This window comes from Hemicordylus capensis, chromosome 3, assembly GCF_027244095.1.
Source record: "Hemicordylus capensis ecotype Gifberg chromosome 3, rHemCap1.1.pri, whole genome shotgun sequence".
In the NCBI taxonomy this organism is placed as follows: Eukaryota; Metazoa; Chordata; class Lepidosauria; order Squamata; family Cordylidae; genus Hemicordylus; species Hemicordylus capensis.
In genome coordinates, this window is record NC_069659.1 from 30858084 (window position 1) to 30880908 (window position 22825).

At 41.8% G+C, this 22825-nt stretch overlaps 1 protein-coding gene across 3 annotated transcripts in view; it reads right to left on the reverse strand.

Moving 5' to 3' along the window:
• Positions 1–22825, reverse strand: part of CWF19L2 (CWF19 like cell cycle control factor 2) — a 109323-nt gene that overhangs the window by 38788 nt on the left and 47710 nt on the right. For all 3 annotated transcript variants that reach the window (XM_053311520.1, XM_053311519.1, XM_053311521.1), the window contains exons 11-12: positions 7836–7961; positions 3776–3913 (exon numbers count right to left, since the gene is read on the reverse strand). In XM_053311520.1, the coding sequence (XP_053167495.1) occupies positions 3776–3913; positions 7836–7961 (264 nt within the window). The remainder of the gene's footprint in view (positions 1–3775; positions 3914–7835; positions 7962–22825) is intronic.

Consider the following 22825-nt stretch of genomic DNA (forward strand, 5'->3'; position numbering starts at 1 on the left):
GTGTTTCACTTTAAAAGATGAATGGAAGTCCTCTGCAGTATTGAAGTGCCACTTTTCGCATACGCTAGGCAGAGTATCATTTTTAGGCTTTCAGCAATTTCAGGAAGATGACATTCATTTCAACGGGTATATTTTTCATTTCTCTCACAAATGAGAGCATGAAAGAGAAAGTCATTATTTGGGTGTCGATTCTGTGCACTTCATTAACAAAACTGACAAAATGGCATTCGCTTCTGTTCTTACTGCAAATATTTAAAATTACTACCTTTCAGTTTTAAGAAGTTTGCCTACAGACTTCACACATATCTGCAAAATATTAATGCATTGCAACGGTTCATTATCATTATATGCACACTGGAATCCAGTGATGTAATAAATGGCATAAAGGACTTGGAGTGGGGAAACCTGGGTGAAACCCCTGCTTAACCATGAAGCTCAAGCCAAGACGACCTTGGGTCAGTCACCACCTTTCACCTCAACCTACCTCATGGGACTGTTGCAAGAATAAAATGAGGGTCTTTTAAGTGTTTTTTAAAAAGGTCAAAATTTGAGTATTTATCTTTCAAAGCTCCTGTCACATATAAATACAGGAGGGCCTCAATATCCATGGATTTGCGTGTCCGCCATTGGGTAAAAGACACCCGACCTCAGCATATGTGAGTGTGGGGGAAGAGGGGAAAAACACATCGACCTTGTGTATCCGCATGTCAGGGGGTGGCTGAAAATGACTGCAGAAGTCACTTCTGGCCACCATTTTGTATTCTGCAGCCACAAAAATAGCTCTTTTATTAAAGAAGAAAAACCCTGGCAATTTTCGGCCAATTTAGGGGCATTCTAGGGGGACTTGGGGGGAGCAGCAAAACATGGTAAGGAGCTTCCCACCCCCACCCCACATTTGTCCTCAAAATTTGGCCAGTTTTTGGCAATTTTTGACAATTTCCCAGACAACCAGGAACCTAACACCCACGATCCCATAGCCCCCAGTGCCTCGATATTCGCGGATTCTGTATCTGTGTTTGCAGCCAGGAATGGAACCCTTGTGAATATCGAGCTCTTCCTGTACTAGAAAGTCAAATGTGAAGTTATTCACCTGTTCATAAATGCCAAAATTGATATTTGAGCCACCTTATGGTACTGCTTCATTCTGAGCAAAGTGGAAGGACTTCATTTTTCTTTCTTGCCAAGAATAAACATATCAGAATCTACCAGCCAATGTTCCCCTTTTCTCCCTGCTTAAAACCTTCAAGACCTAGCCACATGTTACACATACATGTGTGAAACTAAACCCCAATGCCTCTGCCTTCTTTAAAGCAAACATTAAGGAGGAGAGCCGGTCTTGTGGTATTGAGCATAAATTGTCCTTTTTGCTAAGCAGGGCCCACCTTGGTTTGAATTTGGATGTGTGACTACATGTGAGAGCCGTAAGATATCCATGCCCAGATCTAGCACTTCTGTCTTTCACAATTCCAGTTTGTTAGGCTTAATTAAAAAAAAAAAAAAGGCTAACAAACGTCTATTCTATCAATCAGAGGCAGGAATATATGATGTATCTATGGAGTTTAGACAACAAAAAGGAAAGCAGGTATGATTTTAAGCTTATTTTATGCTTTAATGGTACATTACAATAAAAACAAAAGGAGTGTATTTTAAAGAGAAGGAAATCCAGGCCTTGGCAAATTTTCTTTGGCTCTAGGAACAGCCCCAAAAATGGAGGAGCCAGACTGCCTTCTGCTCCATGAGGGCTGGAAGACTCATTGCTCATCCCCAGCAATGCCTTCCACTATATGCGGGCAGATTCTTGCTTGTTCCTTCCTCCTACTGGTTACATGACTCCACTGGTTGCTTGAGCCAGATGGTCTCAAGCCAGGAAGAGGAGGGAGCAACACATCTTGCTTGCTCATTTCTCCTTCTGGTTGCATCTATCCATTGCCTGACTGGGGTAGCATGCTTAAATTTTCAGGTGCCACGGTGAGCTGGCACCAGGGAATTTTCAAGTCTTGCAATAATCTATAACATCTTGAATTTGCATCAACTATTCCTACAAACTATTCTTCCAATTTTCAAGGTTCCAACATACAGTTAACCTTTTCTACCATAATTTTTCTGCTAACTGAACCCCTGTGCATTACAGGATTCTGAGGTCTTGTGGTAGCAAGCATGAATTGTTCCCTTTGCTAAGCAAGGTCTGCCCTGGTTGCATTTGAATGGGAGACTACATATGAGCTCTGTAAGATATTCCCCTTAGGGGATGAAGCTGCTCTGGGAAGGGCATCTGAATGCAGAAGGTTCCAAGTTCCCACCTTGGCATCTCCAAGATAGGGCTGAGAGAGATTCCTGCCTGCAACCTTGGATAAGCTGCTGCCAGTCTGTGTAGACAATACTGAGCTAGATGGACCAATGGTCTGACTTGGTATATGACAGGTTCCTATGAGGCACACTTCAGGGCACACAATCAGTTCACACAAGTTTCTGACCAGATCTGCTGGGCTCACTGTTGCCTGGGGAGAAGAGCTACTCTTGTGGTAGCAAGCATGAATTATCCCATTTGCTAAGCAGGGTCCATCTTGGTTTGCATTGGGATGGGTGACTACATGTAAGCACTGTAAGATATTCCCCTTTGAGGATGGGGCCGTAGCTCAGTGGTAGAGCATCTGCTTGCATACAGATGGTCCCAGTTTCTCTCCCTGGCATCTCCAGGTGGGTCTGGGAGAGACTCCTGCCTGAAACATTGGAGAGCCACTGTCACTCAGTGTGGACAATACTGAGCTAAAAGGACCAATGGTCTGACTCGGTATAACTCTATATTCCTATGCCTTATGTATACTCAGACTGCACCACTGAATGAGTGTACACCAAAGACCGCCATACGGCTGTGCACTACACTGAAAGATCAGCAGCAGTGGGCAAAATGCCTTTCAAAGCAATTGATCCACCATTACTGATCTTTTCATCAAAGAGCCCCTGGATTTCATGGGGTGCCGTTTGAATACCACCACTACAGCCAAATTAACAATGAACACATTTGCTGTTAAGGACTATGGTCATGCAACAAAATAAATAGTAAATTTGAATCACTCATTAACAAAAGGGAGGGAGAAATTCATATGCATCGACATACAAGTGAAATACCCTCATTCATAAAACACCTATATTTGATATAGTAGACAGAGACAATTATTTCTCCCTCTCCCATAATAATAAAGAACCAGGGGTCAGCCCATGAAACTGATTGCCAAGAAATCTAGGACCAACAAATGGAAGCGCTTTTTCCACACAACACATAATCAACTTGTGGAATTCTCTGCCACAAGATGTGGTGACAGCCAACAACCTGGATGGCTTTAAGAGGGGCTTGGATAACTTCATGGAGGAGAGATCTATCAATGGCAACGAGTCTGAGGGCTATAGGCCACCTCCAGCCTCTGAGGCAGGATGCCTCTGAATACCAGTTGCAGGGGAGTAACAACAGGAGAGCGGGCATGCCCTTAACTCCTGCCTGTAGCTTCCAGCAGCATCTGATGGGCCACTGTGTAAAACAGGATGCTGGACTAGATGGGCCTTGGGCCTGATCCAGCAGGGCTGCTCTTATGTTCTTATGAATAAACTGAACTGCTTACCTATTTTTTCTTCTTCAATTAGCCTTAAAATGTTCACATTTTATGCCTTACAACTCCTTAAACACCAAACAGCTCCCCGCCCCCGAAAGTAAGGTCCACCCCACCAACTGGAAATAGTATTTCAGTTTTAATATAAATTCAGACCCAGCAGGACTTACCTTTGATGCCATTCTCATGAAAAGCTTATTTTGATCCTCTGCTGTTCGCATCTTTTCATTTCTGACCAAATCCTTCAGGCTCAGATTATCATCATCCTGAAAATACCGGACTCTTTCCTTATCCATATGAGTAGCAATCTTAAAATGAATAGTAAGTAAATGAATATTAATTTGGCAAGACTGCCAACTGTTTTAAAAAGAATCCTATCTAAAAACTTTATAAAGCAGGCCATCCCAAACCAGAGTCTGAATCTGAGAGAACGCCTGCTTTCTACAAAGTAGCTCCAGACTGAGAGAATTTGTGGTTATGACCTGATTTCTCATTAAATGCCCTTAACACAATGGGCATTTGCAAAAGACTATTCAAAATTATTGGAGAAGGTACTTTAAAAGGCAGGTACTTTTGAAGCCTGTGAGAACAGCACCTGGTAAAAAATTCTGCAAAATAGACAACTAGTATAGCATAAATCTTATTGCTTCAATAGCAATTATACGATCACAGTGCTCAAATAGTATAAATCTTATTGCTCCAGATAAGAGACAAAAGGAAGAGGAAAAAATAGACATCTTCATCAGGCCTGCTGTTAAATTTGTTGACAAAGATGCTCTCCTATCACCATGAACGTGAAAGAAAAGCATCCTGTCAAAGGACAGAAATGGAGAGTAGGCAAAAAACACCATAATTACAGCTGCTGCTAGGATCACCTGGGAGCAATCCATTTCTGACGGTAAACAAACACACCCGCCACCATATTCAGAAGAATAAGAACATATATTTGTAAAGTCAATGGCCAGCATCCAGAGCAGCAGACCATTAGTGCTGCTAATATCCAGCAGCACATATTAGCCCCTGCACTGGTGTATGCAGTGTCCAAAGCATGAGCACTTTTGCACAAGAGCGCAAATAGTTTCTGGAGCTCGCCCGTGGTCCAGAACTGTTTGCTTGGTTTATTTATTTTATTTATTTGCATTTATATACCACCCTATATACAGTAACATCTCAGAGCGATTTACAATTTAAACAAACAGCAACTAAAACTTAAAAATCATATAAAACTGACTAAAATTGCAATTAAAATATCATAAACTAAAAGCCTGATGAAACAGGTGTTTTCAAAAGTTGTTTAAAAACAGGAGATAGGGAGACTCTGGTTTCACTTGGGAGTGTGTTCCAAATGAACACACAACCCTAGAGGACTGGTTTTGGGTCGCCAACAAGCAAGCCAGTGGCAGCGGCAACCGGACCTCCACCGATGATCTTAATAGGTGGTAGTATTCATGAAGAAGGTGGCGCTCTCTTAAATACCCTGGGCCCAAGCCATTCAGGGCTTTATGGGTAATAACCACCACTTTGTATTTTGCCTGGAAACTTTGCAGCCAGTGTAGTTCATTTAAAACAGGAGTAATGTGGTCTCTACAGGTGGCCCTGGACACCAACCTGGCTGCCGCATTCTGCACCAGTTGCAGTTTCCAAACTACATATAAAGGCAGCCCAATGTAGAGTGCATTGCAGTAGTCAAGCCTGGATGCTAACAATATATGCACCACTGTTTTAAGGTTGTTTGTCTCAAGAACTGGTCGTAGGTGGCATATCAGCCAAAGCTAATAAGCTGGCCACAGCTTATCCTGAAATACAGTCATCCCTCGCCAACTGCGGGTTACCCAATTTCAGATTTGAGTATCCCCTACTGGGAAATGTGACCAGTCTCACTAACCATGACCCGAGTATCTGTGATTTGGTGAGATTTTTTGGAAATTTTGGGGATTGGGGGGGCCATTTCCGGGGGTCAGGGGGCCATTTTTTCTATTTTTACTGTATTTTGCGGTCCCTTCGCAACCACGATTCCCCTAAACCACTGTTTTCAATTCATTCCTATTGCTTGTAACCGTGAATTTGCCAAACGCAATGTTTTCCAGGAATGGAACCCTTTCGGTTGCTGAAGGATGGAGCTGGCCACTGCTTAAACCTGAGATATCATGGGGAGGATTGGGTCTAGAAATACTTCCAAGCGATGTACCTGATATTTCAGGAGGGGGGCTTGTAACCCCGTCCAGAACAAGCAGATCTAAACCACTTCGAGTGCCTCCATCTTGTTTGGATTCAACTTCAGTTTGTTATCCCTCACCCAACCCATTACTGATTCCAAGCAAGCCTTTAGAGAACTTAAGCCATTTTCTGACCAAGCTGATACAGAGAAATAGATCTGGGTGTTATCAGCATATTGATAGGAACCTGTACCAAATCTCCCGATGATCTCTCCCAGTTGTTGCATTTAGATGTTAAAAAGCACTGGAGATTTAATTGAGCCCTGTGGGACTCCATATAATAGCTCTTGCTTTGTAGAGCAACAATCTTCAAGTGACACTATAACAATCAAAGGCGCAGGCATACAAAATCTCTCCTCCAGCTGTGATGAGTCCCAGGTAGGCTGCTACCATCCACTTTTTACATGGGATTATTCTGCGAGAGTAAAGTCATCCCTATAGTACGGCTTGAGCAATCTTAGGCCTTCAAGAGCATGTGACTAGGGTAGGACCCAATAAGGAGTGACACTCTTTAACAAAAACAAGGATTTATTAATCATTAGATAAGGAAAACTATAGGGGCATAAACAATTGCTGCTTTCAGTAAAGTAAAACCCTTCCCCAGAAACTACAAGAACCATGCAGTCAGATCCAAGCACTTAAACAGAAATAAATTCCCAATGCATCTAGCTAAACTGGTCCCTACCCTTCCTACTTACTTCCATGTAAAGAACTCTCAGTTGATTTCCAGCCCAAGGCTGTTAGTCTCCCTTTTTCCTAAAGTAGTTGATGATTAGACCTCATTCAGAGGCCACCAGGGAAGAACTGAACTCTAACATACCGCTCCCCTCCTACTCTATAGGCTGTTGTCCAGTAAACCCTACCCCTCACTCTAGATTGAGCCACAGGGATTGGATTCTCTTGGACTTTCTTCCTTATTTGGAGAAGCCTACCCTCCAAGCAGTTACACTGAAGCCTAGTCCTCCCTCAAGCCAGATTATCACTACAGCACCATCTGGAATCTACAGGTGGCCTGCCATCAGATGCACCGATGGCACAACGTTGGTTTTTCAAGCAATAAGTGGCTGCAGTAGTCCTTCGTCTCCAACCAACAGACAAGAGGGGAGAGGCCACAGACAAGGACAAGAGAGACCAACAAACGGCAGGAAAGAGTCTGTGTTGTAAACAGACCTTATCATTTTCTTGATGTTCCAGCAGGTGAGATAACAAACAGAAACTGAAAACAAAGCTCCTCCAACCTTGCTTCCAGTCGTTCCCTCCTCTTTATTAGGGTAGAAACACACTGCTGAGGGTCTAAAAGAGCGCTTCTTTTATTTGAGCTCCTGTGCAAAAGCGCCCATGCTTCAGAAAGAGCGCACAACCGTGCAGAAACGAACACTGTGTGTCACTGAATGGCAGTGGTGCCAGCAGCATGCTGCTCTGGATGTTAGCCAGTGTTTTAGAATTCAGCCTGTTTCCACCACCCCACAGGCTTAGATATCAAATAGAGCCTTAAGTAATTTATAAATCATTCCCAAAGCTATTGCCTTCTATTTCATGGCATTCTAGAAGTAGCCTAGTAGCTACCTTACACAGTATTTAGGAGTACATACACGGAACATTTAGGAACGCTATTCTAATAATATCTGAAATAAGAGTTTACTAGACGACTCCACACAGAGCATCTGTGCGCTCTTTGGGGCCGGCAGTTACCTCTTCCCCCTCACCTTCTGCCCCAGTCTCCACTTCCAGGCCCCGCCACCTCTCCTCCCCACCACCACTTCTGCCCCCCTTCTCCCCCCCGCTGGGCCTTGCCTCCACGGCTGGGCCGGGCCTGCCGCTACCTCTGGCCTCTGCGGCCAGGACTGCCGCTGCCATGGCGACCAATCCTCCTGGGTGCACCTCAGCCAATCAGGCCCGTCCGCCGCCCAGCCTATCAGCTGGGCACTGGGATGCACATTCCAAGGCACACCAAGGAGAATTATATATATAGATAATATAGACAGAGTGGGGGGGGCGGGGGAGACACACGTACCTGTGGTCTTTTCCTTCTTCCTCCTTTTGGCTCCAGAGGTACTCCTGAAGTACTAACAGGCCATGCTCTACCAGTCTTATCAGTTCTGACAAGGATCACATCATGGTCTTCTTGGAAGCCTGATGTCTGTATCAAAGTTCAGAAATACAGCAGAGAACATAATAATAAGGGGAACATTACATCAGATGTAATATGTTTTATAAAAAGTCAGTAACTGCTATTCCAAAAGTGGTGCCTAAAACGATAATAGAAATAAGCTATCCTATTGAAATTGTTCAATGAGGGAATTGCGGAATAAAAGGTACTCCAGTAGTCATATCATATCATCCCCATACTAAGGACTAGGTAACCCGAGTCCAACACATATAGCATCCTTCAGATAGGCCCTGGCCTTCCATAAATACACCGAAGGAAACAGAATACTAACCGTGACTCCCATATAAATCATCACTTGAAATGGTTTCAAGTGGAACGGCAATCACAGTTATAAAACTTGATTAGCATTAACTGTCAGTGCAGATGTATATTCAAAACCATGATTAACACTGACAAAGGAAAGGAAGGGGGAATTTGTTCTGGAGAGGGAGGAGAGAAGAAGCATGCATCTCCAGGGCAGGCTTCTAGCTTTGCAAACCATGGTTTGCCAAGGATTACTACTACTCACGAGCAGCCAAGACCAGGCTAGGGCAGCTAAACCCAGGCTTGGCTGCCCATAGGAACCCGCAGAAGCCGACCTGCTCCTGGCGGTGCCTTGGCAGCAAGCCCACCTCTTCGATGAGGTTAAGGAAGTGAGCGCTCCCTTAGCATTGCTTCCTTGACTGTATGTCAGCACTGGCTGCTTTAAGCTGGTGCTGACACACTGATGGGTGCCTGTCCATCGCTGGGGGGATCCCCACAATACACTGCACATTCACTGGGAGTTCACTGGGATTTCTGGGGGCATCGTTCTGACCCCTGCACAGAACGCATCGTTCTGACCCCTGCACAGAACGCATCGTTCTGACCCCTGCACAGAACGCATCGTTCTGACCCCTGCACTTCCACGCCGCAGGCATACAGCGCTGCTTCTCTGAGAGTGGATTTTGCACTCCCAACAGGAGAACCCGGTCATCTGGGGGGAAGGTAAGTTTACCAAGCCTTCCCCACCGCCTACCAACTGCCCAGTCAAGAGAACAACCTCTACATCTGCACCAGTCCCCGTCATGAGATGTCAAGTGTGAAAAGGCTAAGTTACAGAAAGAGATGCTAAGAGAGAGAGAGAGAGAGCAGAATATACACTTCTTGCTTAGTAATTAGAAAGCAAAAGCTCATTTTATGTTAATTGATTAAATTAGCTCTAATAAAGGGAATGTCATCAAAATGGGGCATATTAAAACAGGCTTTGTCAAGTTTGATAAACACCTATATAAATCTCAATCCAAAGCCATTTTCAGACAAACAATGTGTCTGCCTCACATCTGCTCTCCTTACCAATAATGACAGCTTATCCCTGAAAGCTCTGAGAGAGTAAGAAGGTTCTGCAGATATGAAAGCATCAGGGCTCTAAGGGCTTAATTATATTCTTCAGGAAAGCCTACACAGAAATAATGGATAAAGGGGTAAAGAAGAAAAGTAGGGGAGGATTCCACAGATCCAGATCTACATTCTTTCCTTGTTACATTTTAATCATCAATGATCTTGTACCTCCTTCACTCAGAAGGCTAAGCAGAGATTTTACCTTGGCAAAAATATCTTTATACATCATACTTTCCCCTGCAATCAAGGATCCTAAGCTATCCTCTGAGCCTTTTCCAATAACTAGGACATCTTAAAGAATGTTTCTGCAAACTTTTGAACCCAATAAACTAATCACCATCACCATCTGAAGGAAAAGAAAAATAATATACCAAGTCAAGGGTGGAGGGGGTGAGGAATAATGTTTCTTTACAATGGTAGGTTATTCACATGAAACTCACTTAATGAAGGGCGATAAAATCTAAGTAACCAGGTTGCTATCAGATGTAAACATTTGATGCTTGCAACTAAGAATATGCAGTGCTTTCCAGTCCCTGCTTAATTTCCTTCTTAAGCCTGCTCGTAACAAACATAACGTCTTTATGTTTAGGTAACAAACAAGCATCTTTATTCCCCTGGAAATTTACCCCTGGAAATTCACTACTTGGAAGGCTCCACCAGTGCCAGATTTAGGCACAAACTAAGTAAGCTGCAGGTTAGGGCCTCACATTATGAGAGGCCTCTAAATGTAAACAAAAATGAAATTTCAAGTTTGACATAATAGGTTGAAAAATAAAGGAGAAAGGAAATGTTTTAAATTTTACATGCTATGCAAATACACATAGTGCAGGCTGCATTGTATCTCCAATTTAGTGATGCTGAACTGTGTAACTGCTCTTGCGTTTCTGTACATTAAACATTTTCTGTACATTAAACAATGCCAAGAAAGGAATCATAATGTTTTGGGGGTTCCCCCCCCCATGTAAGGGTGTTTTAATGCAAATAGGCTTAATGTAAGGTTACTGTTTTTATTAGATTATTAGGTTTTCTTGCATCCTTGCCAAGTGTGTGCCAAATATATACAGTATACCATATATACCCAAACAGAAGACGGCTCTGAATGTAAGGCAATGCCTTAAAAGAGAGGTTAAATACAGGTTATACCTGTATTTACCCAAAAGAAAGAGGACTCTAAGATGACTGGGGTGGGGACCTCGTCTTAGATTTGGGTAAATATGGTGCATGCATCATCTTTAGTATTTCTGTTTTCATTCTCCTTTTTGATAGAATTTTTTTAAAAAACTGCTATGGGGCCTTTTAAGCTTGAAATAGCTTAGGGCCTCAGCATGTCATAATCTGGGTCCGGGCTCCACTATTCAAAGGCAAATGAACAGCCAAGCAGGAAAGGTCATGCTCCTCCACTGAGTCCAAGGTTTGCAAATCTCAGCCACAAAGGATCCCTCGTCAGCCAGAGAGTGAAACTTTGGTGTAAAGTGGGCTACTAGGGATTCTGGTTGCATTTAACCATATTTTATGTTGGTACACATGAATGTGAAACCATAATTAACATCAAGAAAGTTGCGGTCTGATGGGAAGGATAATTATTTTTATTATTATTTTATTATTTATTTAATACATATATATACACCGCCCCAAACCAAAGTCTTGGGGTGGTTCACAACTATAAAACAACAATACAAATAAATAAAACATTAAAATCAATTAAAACTCCAAAAGGCACTTAGAACAAAATCAGTTTACAATGTTTAAATTACAAAAGTTAAAAGTCCTGGTTAAAAAGATGAGTCTTCAAAGATCTTTTTAAAATCGCTAGAGATGGGGAGAGTCTTGTGTCAATGGGAAGCACATTTCAAAGTCCCGGAGCGACAAATGAGAAGGCCCTGAGTGGCCACCAAATGACTTGAAGGTAGCCACAGACGGGCCTCCCCTGACGAACACAGTGGACGATGGAGATCATGCAGAAGAAGACGCTCTCTTAAATACCGTGGGCCTACGCTGTTTAGGGCTTTATAGGTTATAACCAGCACTTTGTATTTTGCCCGGAAACCTATTGGCAGCCAGTGTAACTCCTGCAATATAGGAGTAATATGGTCTCTTCAAGATGAGCCGGAGAACAACCTGGCTGTCGTGTTCTGTACTAATTGTAGTTTCTGGACTACGTACAAATGCAGCCCCACATAGAGCGCATTGCAGTAATCAAATCTGGAGGTTACCAGCAGATGTACTACTGTTCTGAGGTCATGAATCTCAAGAAATGGATGCAGCTGGCATATCAACTGAAACTGATAAAAAGCGCTTCTGGCCACTGCCTCAACCTGAGAAACCAGGGAAAGGTGTGAATCCAGAAGCACTCCCAAATTGCGTACCTGTTCCTTCTGAGGAATTGCATACCTGTTCCTTCCATCTAGAACAGGCAGATCAATATCATTTCCTGAGCAACGACCCCACACAACAAGTACCTCCGTCTTGTCTCAATTCAGTCTCAGTTTGTTATCCCTCATCCAGCCCATTACTGCCTCCAGGCAGGCATTCAGGGAAGATATGCCTTCTCCTGATGATGTTGACATGGAGAAATAGATTTGGGTGTCATCAGCGTACTGATAATACTCAGCACTGAATCCTCAGGTGATCTCTCCCAGCAGTTTCATGTAGATGTTTAAAAAGCATTGGAGATAATATGGAGCCCTAAGGGATCCCATATAAAAGCTCAAGTTTTGAAGCGCAACAGTCTCCAATCGACACCATCTGGAATCTGCCCGAGAGATAGGAGCAGAACCAGTGCAAAGCAGTGCCTCCTACCCCCAACTCCCTCAGACACTCCAGAAGGATACTATGGTCGATAGTATCGAAAGCTGCCGAGAAAGCCAAAAAGACCAACAGAGTCACACTTCCTCTGCTCTGTCAAGTCCTAATTGAAGATCATCCATCAGGCCAACCAAGGCAGTCTCCACCCTGTAGCCCACCTGAAAACCAGTTTGAAATGGGTCTAGATAATCAGTTTCTTCCAAGACCGCCAGGAGCTGGGAGGCCACCATTTTCTCAATCCTGAAAGAAGAGATCACTCCCAAAACTGGCTTCTGATTTGCAAGTCACAGTTTGCAGAGATCTCGTGTTACATCAGCACCTGCCCAAACAAATCTAGAATAGCGGACCATTTCAAATAAACATTTAGTCTAAATAAGGGCTGCAGTTCAAAACAAATACTTTCTGGCTCTGTCTTGCATTCTCTAACAATGGAATAGATTGTCACAGCTTCGGTCATCCATATTAATTGTGTGTTGTCCACATCAGTGCTAGCTTATGTAAACAGAGTATCTGATTACTCAAATAACTGATTTATTCAAGTTTTGTGTATATCCCCCTCGGGTCAACTGAATTATTGAGACTGTATGGGAGAGCCTCTCTCACCAATTAATGCACTACTTAAAACCCAGGAAGACAAAATCCAGAGTCTCAAAGGATAGTATGTTGAGACGAACAGAATCCCGGGGAGTTATTTTTGTAGACTCCAGAGAGGAAGACTGTTCCATAATTTAACAGGAGAAAATGAAAGAGTCCTCCCACAATGCACACAGTTTAATTTGAAGAGCAGCCAGTTGACACTGAGCATCTAAGCAAAGGGAGCTGACAGCAAAATGATAACTTGAGGTCATCAACTATTAAACTGGAACTGCTTCTCAATACTTAACAGCTAGAGTAAATGATAAAAATTGCAAGAGTCCCTATATCATAAGGATAAGAGAATAACGATACTCAGAATGAAAGAGACATTCATTTTAAAACATACTGAGTTAATGAGCAGATGCATATTGTATGAATTCAAGATAATGCAAGGATAAACCACAGATTTCCACCACGTGAAATTATATTAATCCAGGCATGGTATCACAAAGGAATTATAAATTATACCTAATGTTTAGATGAAGAAATTAACAGATATTCTTAAGAACTGCATCATCAGAAATAGCACTCACTACTTCCATTCATAGATTTAGGTAAAAGATGTAAAAAGGCAATTTAAAATGAGTGGTTTTTCAATTGCACTGAACTTCCCATGTGAGTGGATCCTCTGGACCCCGGAGATGCTCTCCGGTTGATTAGACAACTTCATGTCTATATTCAGATAATGGCAGGCAAGAGGACTGCATATAGTAGTCAGCTGAGTTGTGGCAAGGCAGTTTACACATATCCAAACCCAGTATTAATCTTATACAGTTTAATAGATATTGCCGCAATAGCACCTCTGCCATCACAAGCTACTTTTCACTTCTTATGAATGACAAGATTTGAAGCAAACATGGTTCAGTGTTAAAACATCATTGTGAATGCTCTATCCCAAACAGCTGGAATCTCTTGAGATAAAATACAGCCACTGAAACTAAATAACCCATCCAAGAAGAGGGGAGAGGAGGAGATGACTCTACAGAACAAGGTTTTAACCCTTTTATAGACCAATAAATTTCATTGCCTCTTTCATTTCTTCCCTAACATTAATAGTTGGTTGCAGCTGCTCAATATACATGGCCTCTTTAATCTTACGCTTTCCTGTATTTCCTTCTGTAGCTGATAAACAAACAAAAATTTTTGTTTGCACAGCTCCTCCTTTATATTTTTCCTTCATATGGAAAGAGGGCAACACAGATGAAGGAAAAATATAACAGAGGAGTTGTGCAACTCCTTTTTGGTTATACAAGGAAATACAGGAAAGCGTAAGATTAAAGAGGCCATGTGTGCAACCAACTGTATGTATACAGCTGCAACCAACTATTCATGTTAGGGAAGAAATGAAAGAGGCAATGAAATTTGACAATGATATTTTAACACTGAAATGCGTTTGCTCAGTTTGTAAAATCTTTGTTTTACCTACGCTTTAAAGAGGTCTTAAAATCATGTCTGGAGTAAGGTAGAATGTGTATATCATCACTACTATATCATCTTCTTATGAATTACGATTTCACAGTAAAGTAGAATAAATTTTTAGGCTACATGTTTATTTTAATTTTAAAATATTTCTATCCCAAACTGCCAAACATGGCCTAAAGGTGGCTTACAAAATCCATAAAACAGCAGCGTAACCAACCATCCAATCAGCTAAAGGCAGTAAACAAGAATCTCTCTCTCTAGATAGAGAGTGTGTGTGTGTGTGATGACTGACAGAATCAAGGCCTAAAATCTAAATGATACAGGGAAATGGGAACAGTTGCTACCCACATAGAGAATTTCACTGGCCTCAGCTGTCATCAGCTAAGCATTCTTTAAAGTATGCACATATTACAAAACCGTGTAATTAATTGAAAGATCACTCCAGATGCATTGGCTGAAAGCCAAATATCTTCATCTGAGAAATATAGCTTAATTACTCATCTTAAACAGTGTAATTATTTTCATGAAAATGTTTTCCTTACGTTTTGGAGACCATTGACTAATGAACCTTAGAACACCAATTACACATACTGTTATACTGATGAGCTTCTTTGATAATGACTTTTCACAATTTCAACATTCCTAATTGTATCATACTGTTTCGGGGACATACAAATTTATGCGTAATTAATGTATACTTTAGATTTTGAATATGGGCTGCAAATGTTGATTTTACAGCTCTCTCATCTTTGTATAGGGTGTGCCTCTTGAGATGAAGGCAAAAGCTGATGATGTCTTTTGGATAATGAACTAACTTGGGGTTGAATGTTTCAATTCCCAAGTTTAATGGAGCACTCTGAGGCATGAGGAACATGCTAATTTTTGAAGGCATGCCCCGTCTTCCACTGTTGTTCCCCAGCAATTGTAAATCAAAGACATACTGCCTCTGAGACTGGAGATAGCATATAAAGCCATTATAATGTTGATAAATGTTTTCCAATTTCACTTTGATTAAACAACTACTAGCAAACTGCATGAATAGGTTTACTCATAAAAATCTAAAATGAGGATGATACGACTGACAAATTTAAACAAAAGTGGATTTTATGTATTCAGTATTGGAAAATCATGGTGCAGGACTGTGTACACAATTGCAAATTATTCTCAATGAAATAAAGTGTGTGTATATATATATATATATATATATATATATATATATATATATATATATATAATACAGAGACAGAGACAGTTTTCAGATTCAAATTTACTAGGATTCAAAGTTTACTATATACTAGCTGGGCCGGGCACAGAGCATCTGCACCTCTAGTGTCTCCCCCGCCTGCCACCCGGCATTTTCTTCGCCACCCGCCTCTACCAGTTTCTCCCCCACTGTGCCGCCATTTTGTTTCCTGCCTCATCTGCAAGCCTGCCCACTGTCACTGCCACTTTCCTCTCCCCCTGCCAGCAACCTGCTTGCTCGCACACATGGCATTAGCTGCAGGTACACCATAGATAGATAGATAGATAGATAGATAGATAGATAGATAGAAGGTAATTATTCAATAAAATGAATGTTTGAATTGAAATCCTACAAATTTAAAGCTGTTCTTTTAGTTCCCTTTTGGAAGCACATTAATAAAAAATTCCATTGCACATGTTTCTTTTCTTCAACTTTTCCTTTAAGTGTAATCTACTCAAAATGACTTTATCTGGTCAACGTTGGGCCTCACCTCAAATTATGATATATTCAACAAAATGATTAAGCAAGATATACTTAAGAATTTATTAGAAATATTTTTTCTGTATATATGTTGTTTTATGTTAGACAGTCGATGTTTATAATTATAAAAAATAAGAGCTGACATACTAAAGAACAATACGCAAAGTAGTCTCATTGAAATTTGGTTCATTAGCAGCAGCAAACTTCCTCAGGAAGTAATAGGGAAAGCAGCATTTTCAGTTAACTTCTAAAAATCACTAAAGAGAGAATCAGGAGGATGGACCAAAGAAGGGAATTCCAGAGGCAAGGAACCATAATCAAAAAGACCTTGTCTTTTGTGGGCATACACTGCACCTTAGATGTTGGGGGCACTCTGAGCAAGGCCTCAAAAGAAGGCGATATTTCATATGACACAGAGGCCTGAAGTTCTAATGATTTGTTCAGGATTCTTAGGTAGATATTAGGAATTATTAGGACAGAAAAAGTATTGATGCTTTTGAACTTTGGTGCTGGAGAAGACTTTTGAGAATACTATGGACAGCCAGGAAAACAAACAAATGGATTATAGAACAAATCAATCCAGAATTTTCACTTGAGGCACAAATGACCAGGCTCAAACTATCATACTTCAGACACATTACGCAAAAACCCAGCTCCCTTGAGAAGTCCATAATCCTGGGAAAAGTTGAAGGAAAGAGAAGAAGAGGACGACCAGCAGCAAGGTGGATGGACTCAATTATGACAGCAATGAATACACCACTGAGAGACCTTAAAGGCCAAGTTGAAGACAGATCATCCTGGAGAGAATCTATGTGGTCGCTAAGAGTCGACACCGACTTAATCAATCAATTAGGAATTGACTGGAAGTGCAGAAAACTTAGTTGCTCCCTGCCTCAAAGGGAGCAGCTGAACAAAGGAATCATCTAAAAAATAATTTGCAACTGGGCCAGAGATTGAGCTACTAATACATTTGACAAACTTCTCAAGGATATTTCTTGTATTTGCAGATTTATTCATGAAAAAGATTCAAGATTTGTCACCTATTAAGAAAACCTCTGGTAAAGTTTGCTCACTAACATTCTACAATGAAGACAACAGCACAGAGCATCTGTGTAAAACACCTGAATAAAAGCCTTTCATTTTATAATGGTACTAGTTACCTGTAGAATGCCTTTTCGCTTTCTTGTGATGTTTTCACCTAGAAACTGTCTGGCAGGCATACAGCTTCATAAAACAATTTATAATTCTTAACTTTATATCTATGAGAAGTCACTTGTCAAATTGCATATTTTGCCTTCCTTATTATGATTGTTGTTATAGTGGCAGACACAGCTAATTTACCATTCTATTTAAACCATGTTTTCTTCCTCTATGCCTCTACATTATTATTAACCTTGTTCGATTTAGGGTATATATTTAACCAAAGTCTCTATTGTGCTGTTTAGATTAAATATGTGTACCTTTGTAAGATGCTTAACTTTTTAATGGTTCCTGTCATTTCCTCTCAACCAGAAAAGAATATTGAACATAAACATAAACCACAAAAATTACTGCATTACTTAGACTAGACCAGAACCTGTGCTTCACTCAACTGTAGTAAATGCCTCTCCCATTGTTAGTTCCTACCATAGCTCAAAGGAAATCATTGGTTGTGTCTAGAAAATTAAATGTCCACTTAATGTTCTAAGGTGACACTGTCCCCAGCAACATGAATATAAATGAATAAACACCCATTATTATGTTTGCTGCATTTGTAGCTTCTAAAAGTAGAAGAGGCCAATGGCTCAACGTGGTCCAGAGGACACATTAAGGCTGGTGTGATGTAACGGGGCTGATTCTCTCAAGCATACATAAAAAGATCAGGAGTATGCGGTAGAAATGTATGCTCCCTCCATCAACAGTTTCTTCTGCCCCTCCCTCTGGAGGGGGAACCCCAGAACCCAGACTATAGGCTAACTGACACGTAACACAGAATTGAGGTTACCCCAGCCCAAGATATGGAAGAAGCCTGAAGCTGGTGTTACACAATCACATATCTTGGTTTGTTGGAAGTAGCAGAGTTTAAGCCTGAGGTATGCTGACCGTCTGGGCCTTCCAGACTCCCCTGTACCACCTCACAGCCATTGGTCCCAATGTCAAAGGGAGCGGGCTCACCCCAAACCAACCAGAGATTAATTAAAAGCATAGGTTCAGACATAATGCACAACTTGGTGGCAGCAGCATTTGGTTTGGCAAATCAGCTTAAAATCTTGGTTACACACCTTGGTTTGAGGTCCAGAGTAAGCCTCAGGTTCTGGTCTTGGTATGGATTCAGTGTTAGAAGTGAGAATTCTAAATGAGCCCCTGGTGGCGCAGTGGTAAAACTGCTGCCCTGTAACCAGAAGGTTACAAGTTCGATCCTGACCAGGGGCTCAAGGTTGACTCAGCCTTCCATCCTTCCGAGGTCGGTAAAATAAGTACCCAGAATGTTGGGGGGCAATATGCTAAATCATTGTAAACCTCTTAGAGAGCTTCCAGCTATAGAGCGGTATATAAATGTAAGTGCTATTGCCAAAGCACTACTCTTAGCACCGCAGTAACCTCTTCTGGCCACTAGAGGCATGATGAGATGTTATTAATCCTATCATCATCACCACCACCACCATCAAGGAAATGAAAACTAAGCATACAAAGAAAAATACATGAAAACAAGAAAAGAATAAACCTGACAAATATAAAACATATGTTGCTAATAAAGAAAAGAATTTAAGAGCTAGTTCTACAAAATGTAAGGCTAGGATTTGTATGATGCAGGCGCAATTTGATTGAGAGAGAAAGATTTATTAAGTTGGACACAAATTATAAGGTTCTCCTTTTTTTAGTGGATGGGAAGCAAATATTTGCTGAAGGCAGAGGTTCTACAAAGCTACACTGCAAACTGCAAAAAGGAGAAACATGAAACTGACTATAGAGGGTGCATTGTTTGTGCCCAGACTTGAGTCCAGCCTGATGTCAGTTAAATATGCGACAGAGAATGGTTATGAGGTGAAATTCAGAGCAAAACACTGTTTTATCACAGATAAAGGTGAGCTATTTATGAAAGGGACTTTGCAAGAAAGTGGCCCATTTGAAGTGGATTGTAGAAATGAAGATGACAAAATTGCAAATAAATGTTCAAATTAAAAATGTGTGAATCTCTGGCAAAGAAGAATGGGACACAGAGATCTCCATAAAATACTTCAACTGGAGAAGGAGAATCTAGCCAGAGGCCAAAATATAAATCACTGTAATGTAGAGTCCAAGTATACATACTGTTGGAGTGTAAGGGTGAAGGGAACTAAACCCAACCTTCCTCAACACAGAGTAAGAGAGAGAGAGCAGCTCATATACAATGATATTTGTGCACCCATGCAGATCAATTGATCAGGAGGAAACAAGCATTTGTTAATTTTCATGGATGATTATTCAAGATATACATTTACTTATTTGATTAGTGAAAAAAACTTGAAAAACTGAAGGAATATGTTGAAAGAGTTTACAATAAGTTTGGAAGGAAGTCTCAAATTCTGAGATCAGACAATGGAGGGGAATATACCGGAAATTAGATAACAGGATATCTGAAAAAGGAGAGCATTGAACATCAAATGACAATGCCGTATACTCCTGAACAAAATGACGTTGCACAAAGAGAGAATCAGAATTTAATAGAAATGGCCAGATGTATGTTGCTGGATGCAGGGTTAAACAGTAAGTTTTGGGGAGAGGCAATTATGACTGCTACTTATTTACAAATTGCCTACTAAAGTTATAAATACAATACCATTTGAACTATGGCACGGAAACAAGCCTAATATGGGGCATATTCAAATTTTTTGTTCAAACAGATATGCCTATGTGCCAAAGTCTAAAAGAACCAAATTCAACTGCAAGTGTGAGGAAGGGGTATTAGTTGGCTATGCACCAGGATGTAAAGAGTACAGAATACTTGATCTTGCCACAGAAATTGTAAAAATGTGTAATGTGGTGTATTTTGATGAAACAGAAAAGCCAAATGCTGATGAAGTTGCAGATATTAAACTGGACTTTCAGATACAGAAGGAGCTGGAACAAGAAAAATCAGAAAAAGGAGTTGATGTAATTATTATGCCAACAGACTATCCAGAGCAAAATGAACACATTAAGGCTCAGTCAGAGACAAGGTGCTCAACAAGAACCAATGAAGGTATTCCAGCAAAAAGACTCTCATATATGACTAGAGAAGAAAATATGCAAGAGCTGAGTACATGGGAGGATATTGATAAAATGCCAGCTGATCAATCTTGCAACTGGAGAAAAGCTGCAGAAGAAGAGATCCAATCTCTACATAAGAATAATACCTTGATACAGAGCTGCCTACAAGAAGAAAGACTGTAGGGCAGAGGCGTAACTAGGGAAAACGGCGCCTGGGGCAAGCACTGAAATGGCGCCCCCCCACCGGGCCTCCCCGCCGCCCCCCCAACATACTACATTATACTTAGGTTTTTCCTCACAAGCGCCCGCCGCCGCTGCTGCGCCAGGCCACTGACTGGCCGCCAGGTGCCAGCAAAGCAAGGGGGGGCGCAGGCGGCGCGGAAGGGACCGCTCGTGGGGAAGGGGACACCAACGCGCTCCCTTGACTGCTGCAGCGCTGCTGCACTGAGCAGGAAACATTTGTATTAACAAAAAATTAAAAATTAAAAAAAAATTGGTCATGGCGGCGCCCCCCACGTGACCAGAAAAGATGGCGCCCGGGGCACGTGCCCCCCCTGCCCCCCCTATAGTTACACCTCAGGGTGCAAACGGGTTTTCAAAGAAGCACGATGCAGAAGGAAATGTCCAAAGATACACAGCAAGACTAGTAACTAAAGGATATTCTCAGAAATATAGTGAGGATTATGATGAAACATTTGCCCCCATAGTAAAACACTCTTTTATAAGAATGCTGTTTTGCACTGCAGCAGTGAGGAATGTGAACATAAGACCATTGAGATGTCAAAACTGCATTTTTACATAGTGAAGTTAAGGGCATTTACATGGAGCAACCACCAGGGTTTGAGGAATCTGGTAAGGAGAGACTTGTTTGTAAGCTCAAAAAGCACATTTATGGTTTAAAGCAAGCAGCAAGAGCCTGGAATACAAAATTAAATCAATTGCTAGTTAAACAAGGGTTTATTCTAGGAAAAGCTGACTCTTGCCTTTATTCAAAGTTTAGAAACTATAGATGAACATATACAAACATATGTAGATGATTTGATTGTTGTGAAAACAAAGAAGATAGTGATGAAATTGTACAGCACTTAAAGAAATAGCAGTAAAACAATTGGGGAACATTTCCTATTATTTTGGAATGCAAACAGAAAGAGAACAAGATGAGGGTTATCTTCTTAATTGGAAGCAAAAGATAAAAGACCGTTTAGAATGCCTGGGTCTTACAGATGCCAAGGAAGTCAGCACTCCAATGGAAGTTTACTTCTTGAAGCAAGATGCAAACAGCAAACTTCTTCCAGACAATGGGCAATATAGGAAAGCAATTCATAAGCTTCTATATATTCCCACAGTAACAAGACCAGATATCACTGTAGCTGTGGGAATTTTAAGCTGGAAAATGAGCACACTCACCAAAAATGACTGGATTGCAGTTAAAAGACTGGGTAGGTACCTAAAAGGTATACTTCATTTAAAACTTACATTGACGGTAAGTAGTAATCATAATAGTAATCCTGCAACCTAGTTATGTGGATGTGGAACTGTTTGAGGACAAAGTTGTGTTTCACAAATGGAGAAAACAAAATCCAGAACAAAGCATATTGAGACCAAATACCATTATGTTCAAGACGTAGAAGAGTCTTATGAAGTTAAAATACTGTCCAACAGAGAACATGATAGCAGATGTGCTCACAAAGCCATTGCCAAGAGGTCATTTTCTTGAGTTGCGAGAGATTGTGGGAGTTGTTTATTGGTGTTCGAGCAATGAGAAGTGTTAGAAGTGAGAATTATAAAGCACTAGTATTTGTAAGCCCGTTTTAATAACGGGCTCTAGTGGGGGGTGGGTGCTGCTTTTGGCCTCACCTTGGGCTGCCAGCGGGCCCAGTCCCCGTCGCAGCCGCCACCAGCGTGGCCAGTCTTCTTAAAGAATTTTCAGCCCGTTAGATTAACGGGCGCTAGGAGGGAAACGGGCCGCCTTCCCTGCTCCGTATTGCTGCTGGGAAACCGAGTGCTGCCGGGCTAAGTCGGGTGTCTGCCTTTGAGCCACTCTCGCCCGCTCCCTTCTCCTTGCGGCCCGGCCCGGCCCAGCCAGGCCTGCTGACTCGCCTCTGCGGTCGGCCCCGCAACCACCAACTGTGGCCACCGCTGCCCTGGGCCCCACTCGCCGCCGCCATCACTTCCCCGTCCAGCATCGCTTCCCCGGCGCCGCCATCGCTTCCCCGGCCGGCTTCCCCTCGCCGCTTCCCGTGACCCAACATGGCCGCCCGCACATGCTCAGAACTGCCGAGAAAGACACAGGCGGCACAGGATCACGCTCAAGCCTTTTATTATAGAGGATTGCTCTTAGCACTGCAGTAACCTCTTCTGACCACTAGAGGCATGATGAGATGTTAATAGGTCTGTCTTGAAAGAAAAATTGTGCCGTCGAGTCGGTGTCGACTCCTGGCAACCACAGAGCCATGTGGTTTTCCTGGTAGAATACAGGAGTGGTTTGCCATTGCCTTCCTCCCATGCCATATGAGATGATGCCTTCACATTGTCAATGAAATGAGCATCCACCTCCAGCACCTTCCTATATCCCTGCTGCCTGATATAGGTCACTACAAATATATATTTACTAAGCACAGTCCAGGAAGCACACTGGCATGGATTCAAACTAACAGCCTCTTGCTCCCTAGGCAAGCTG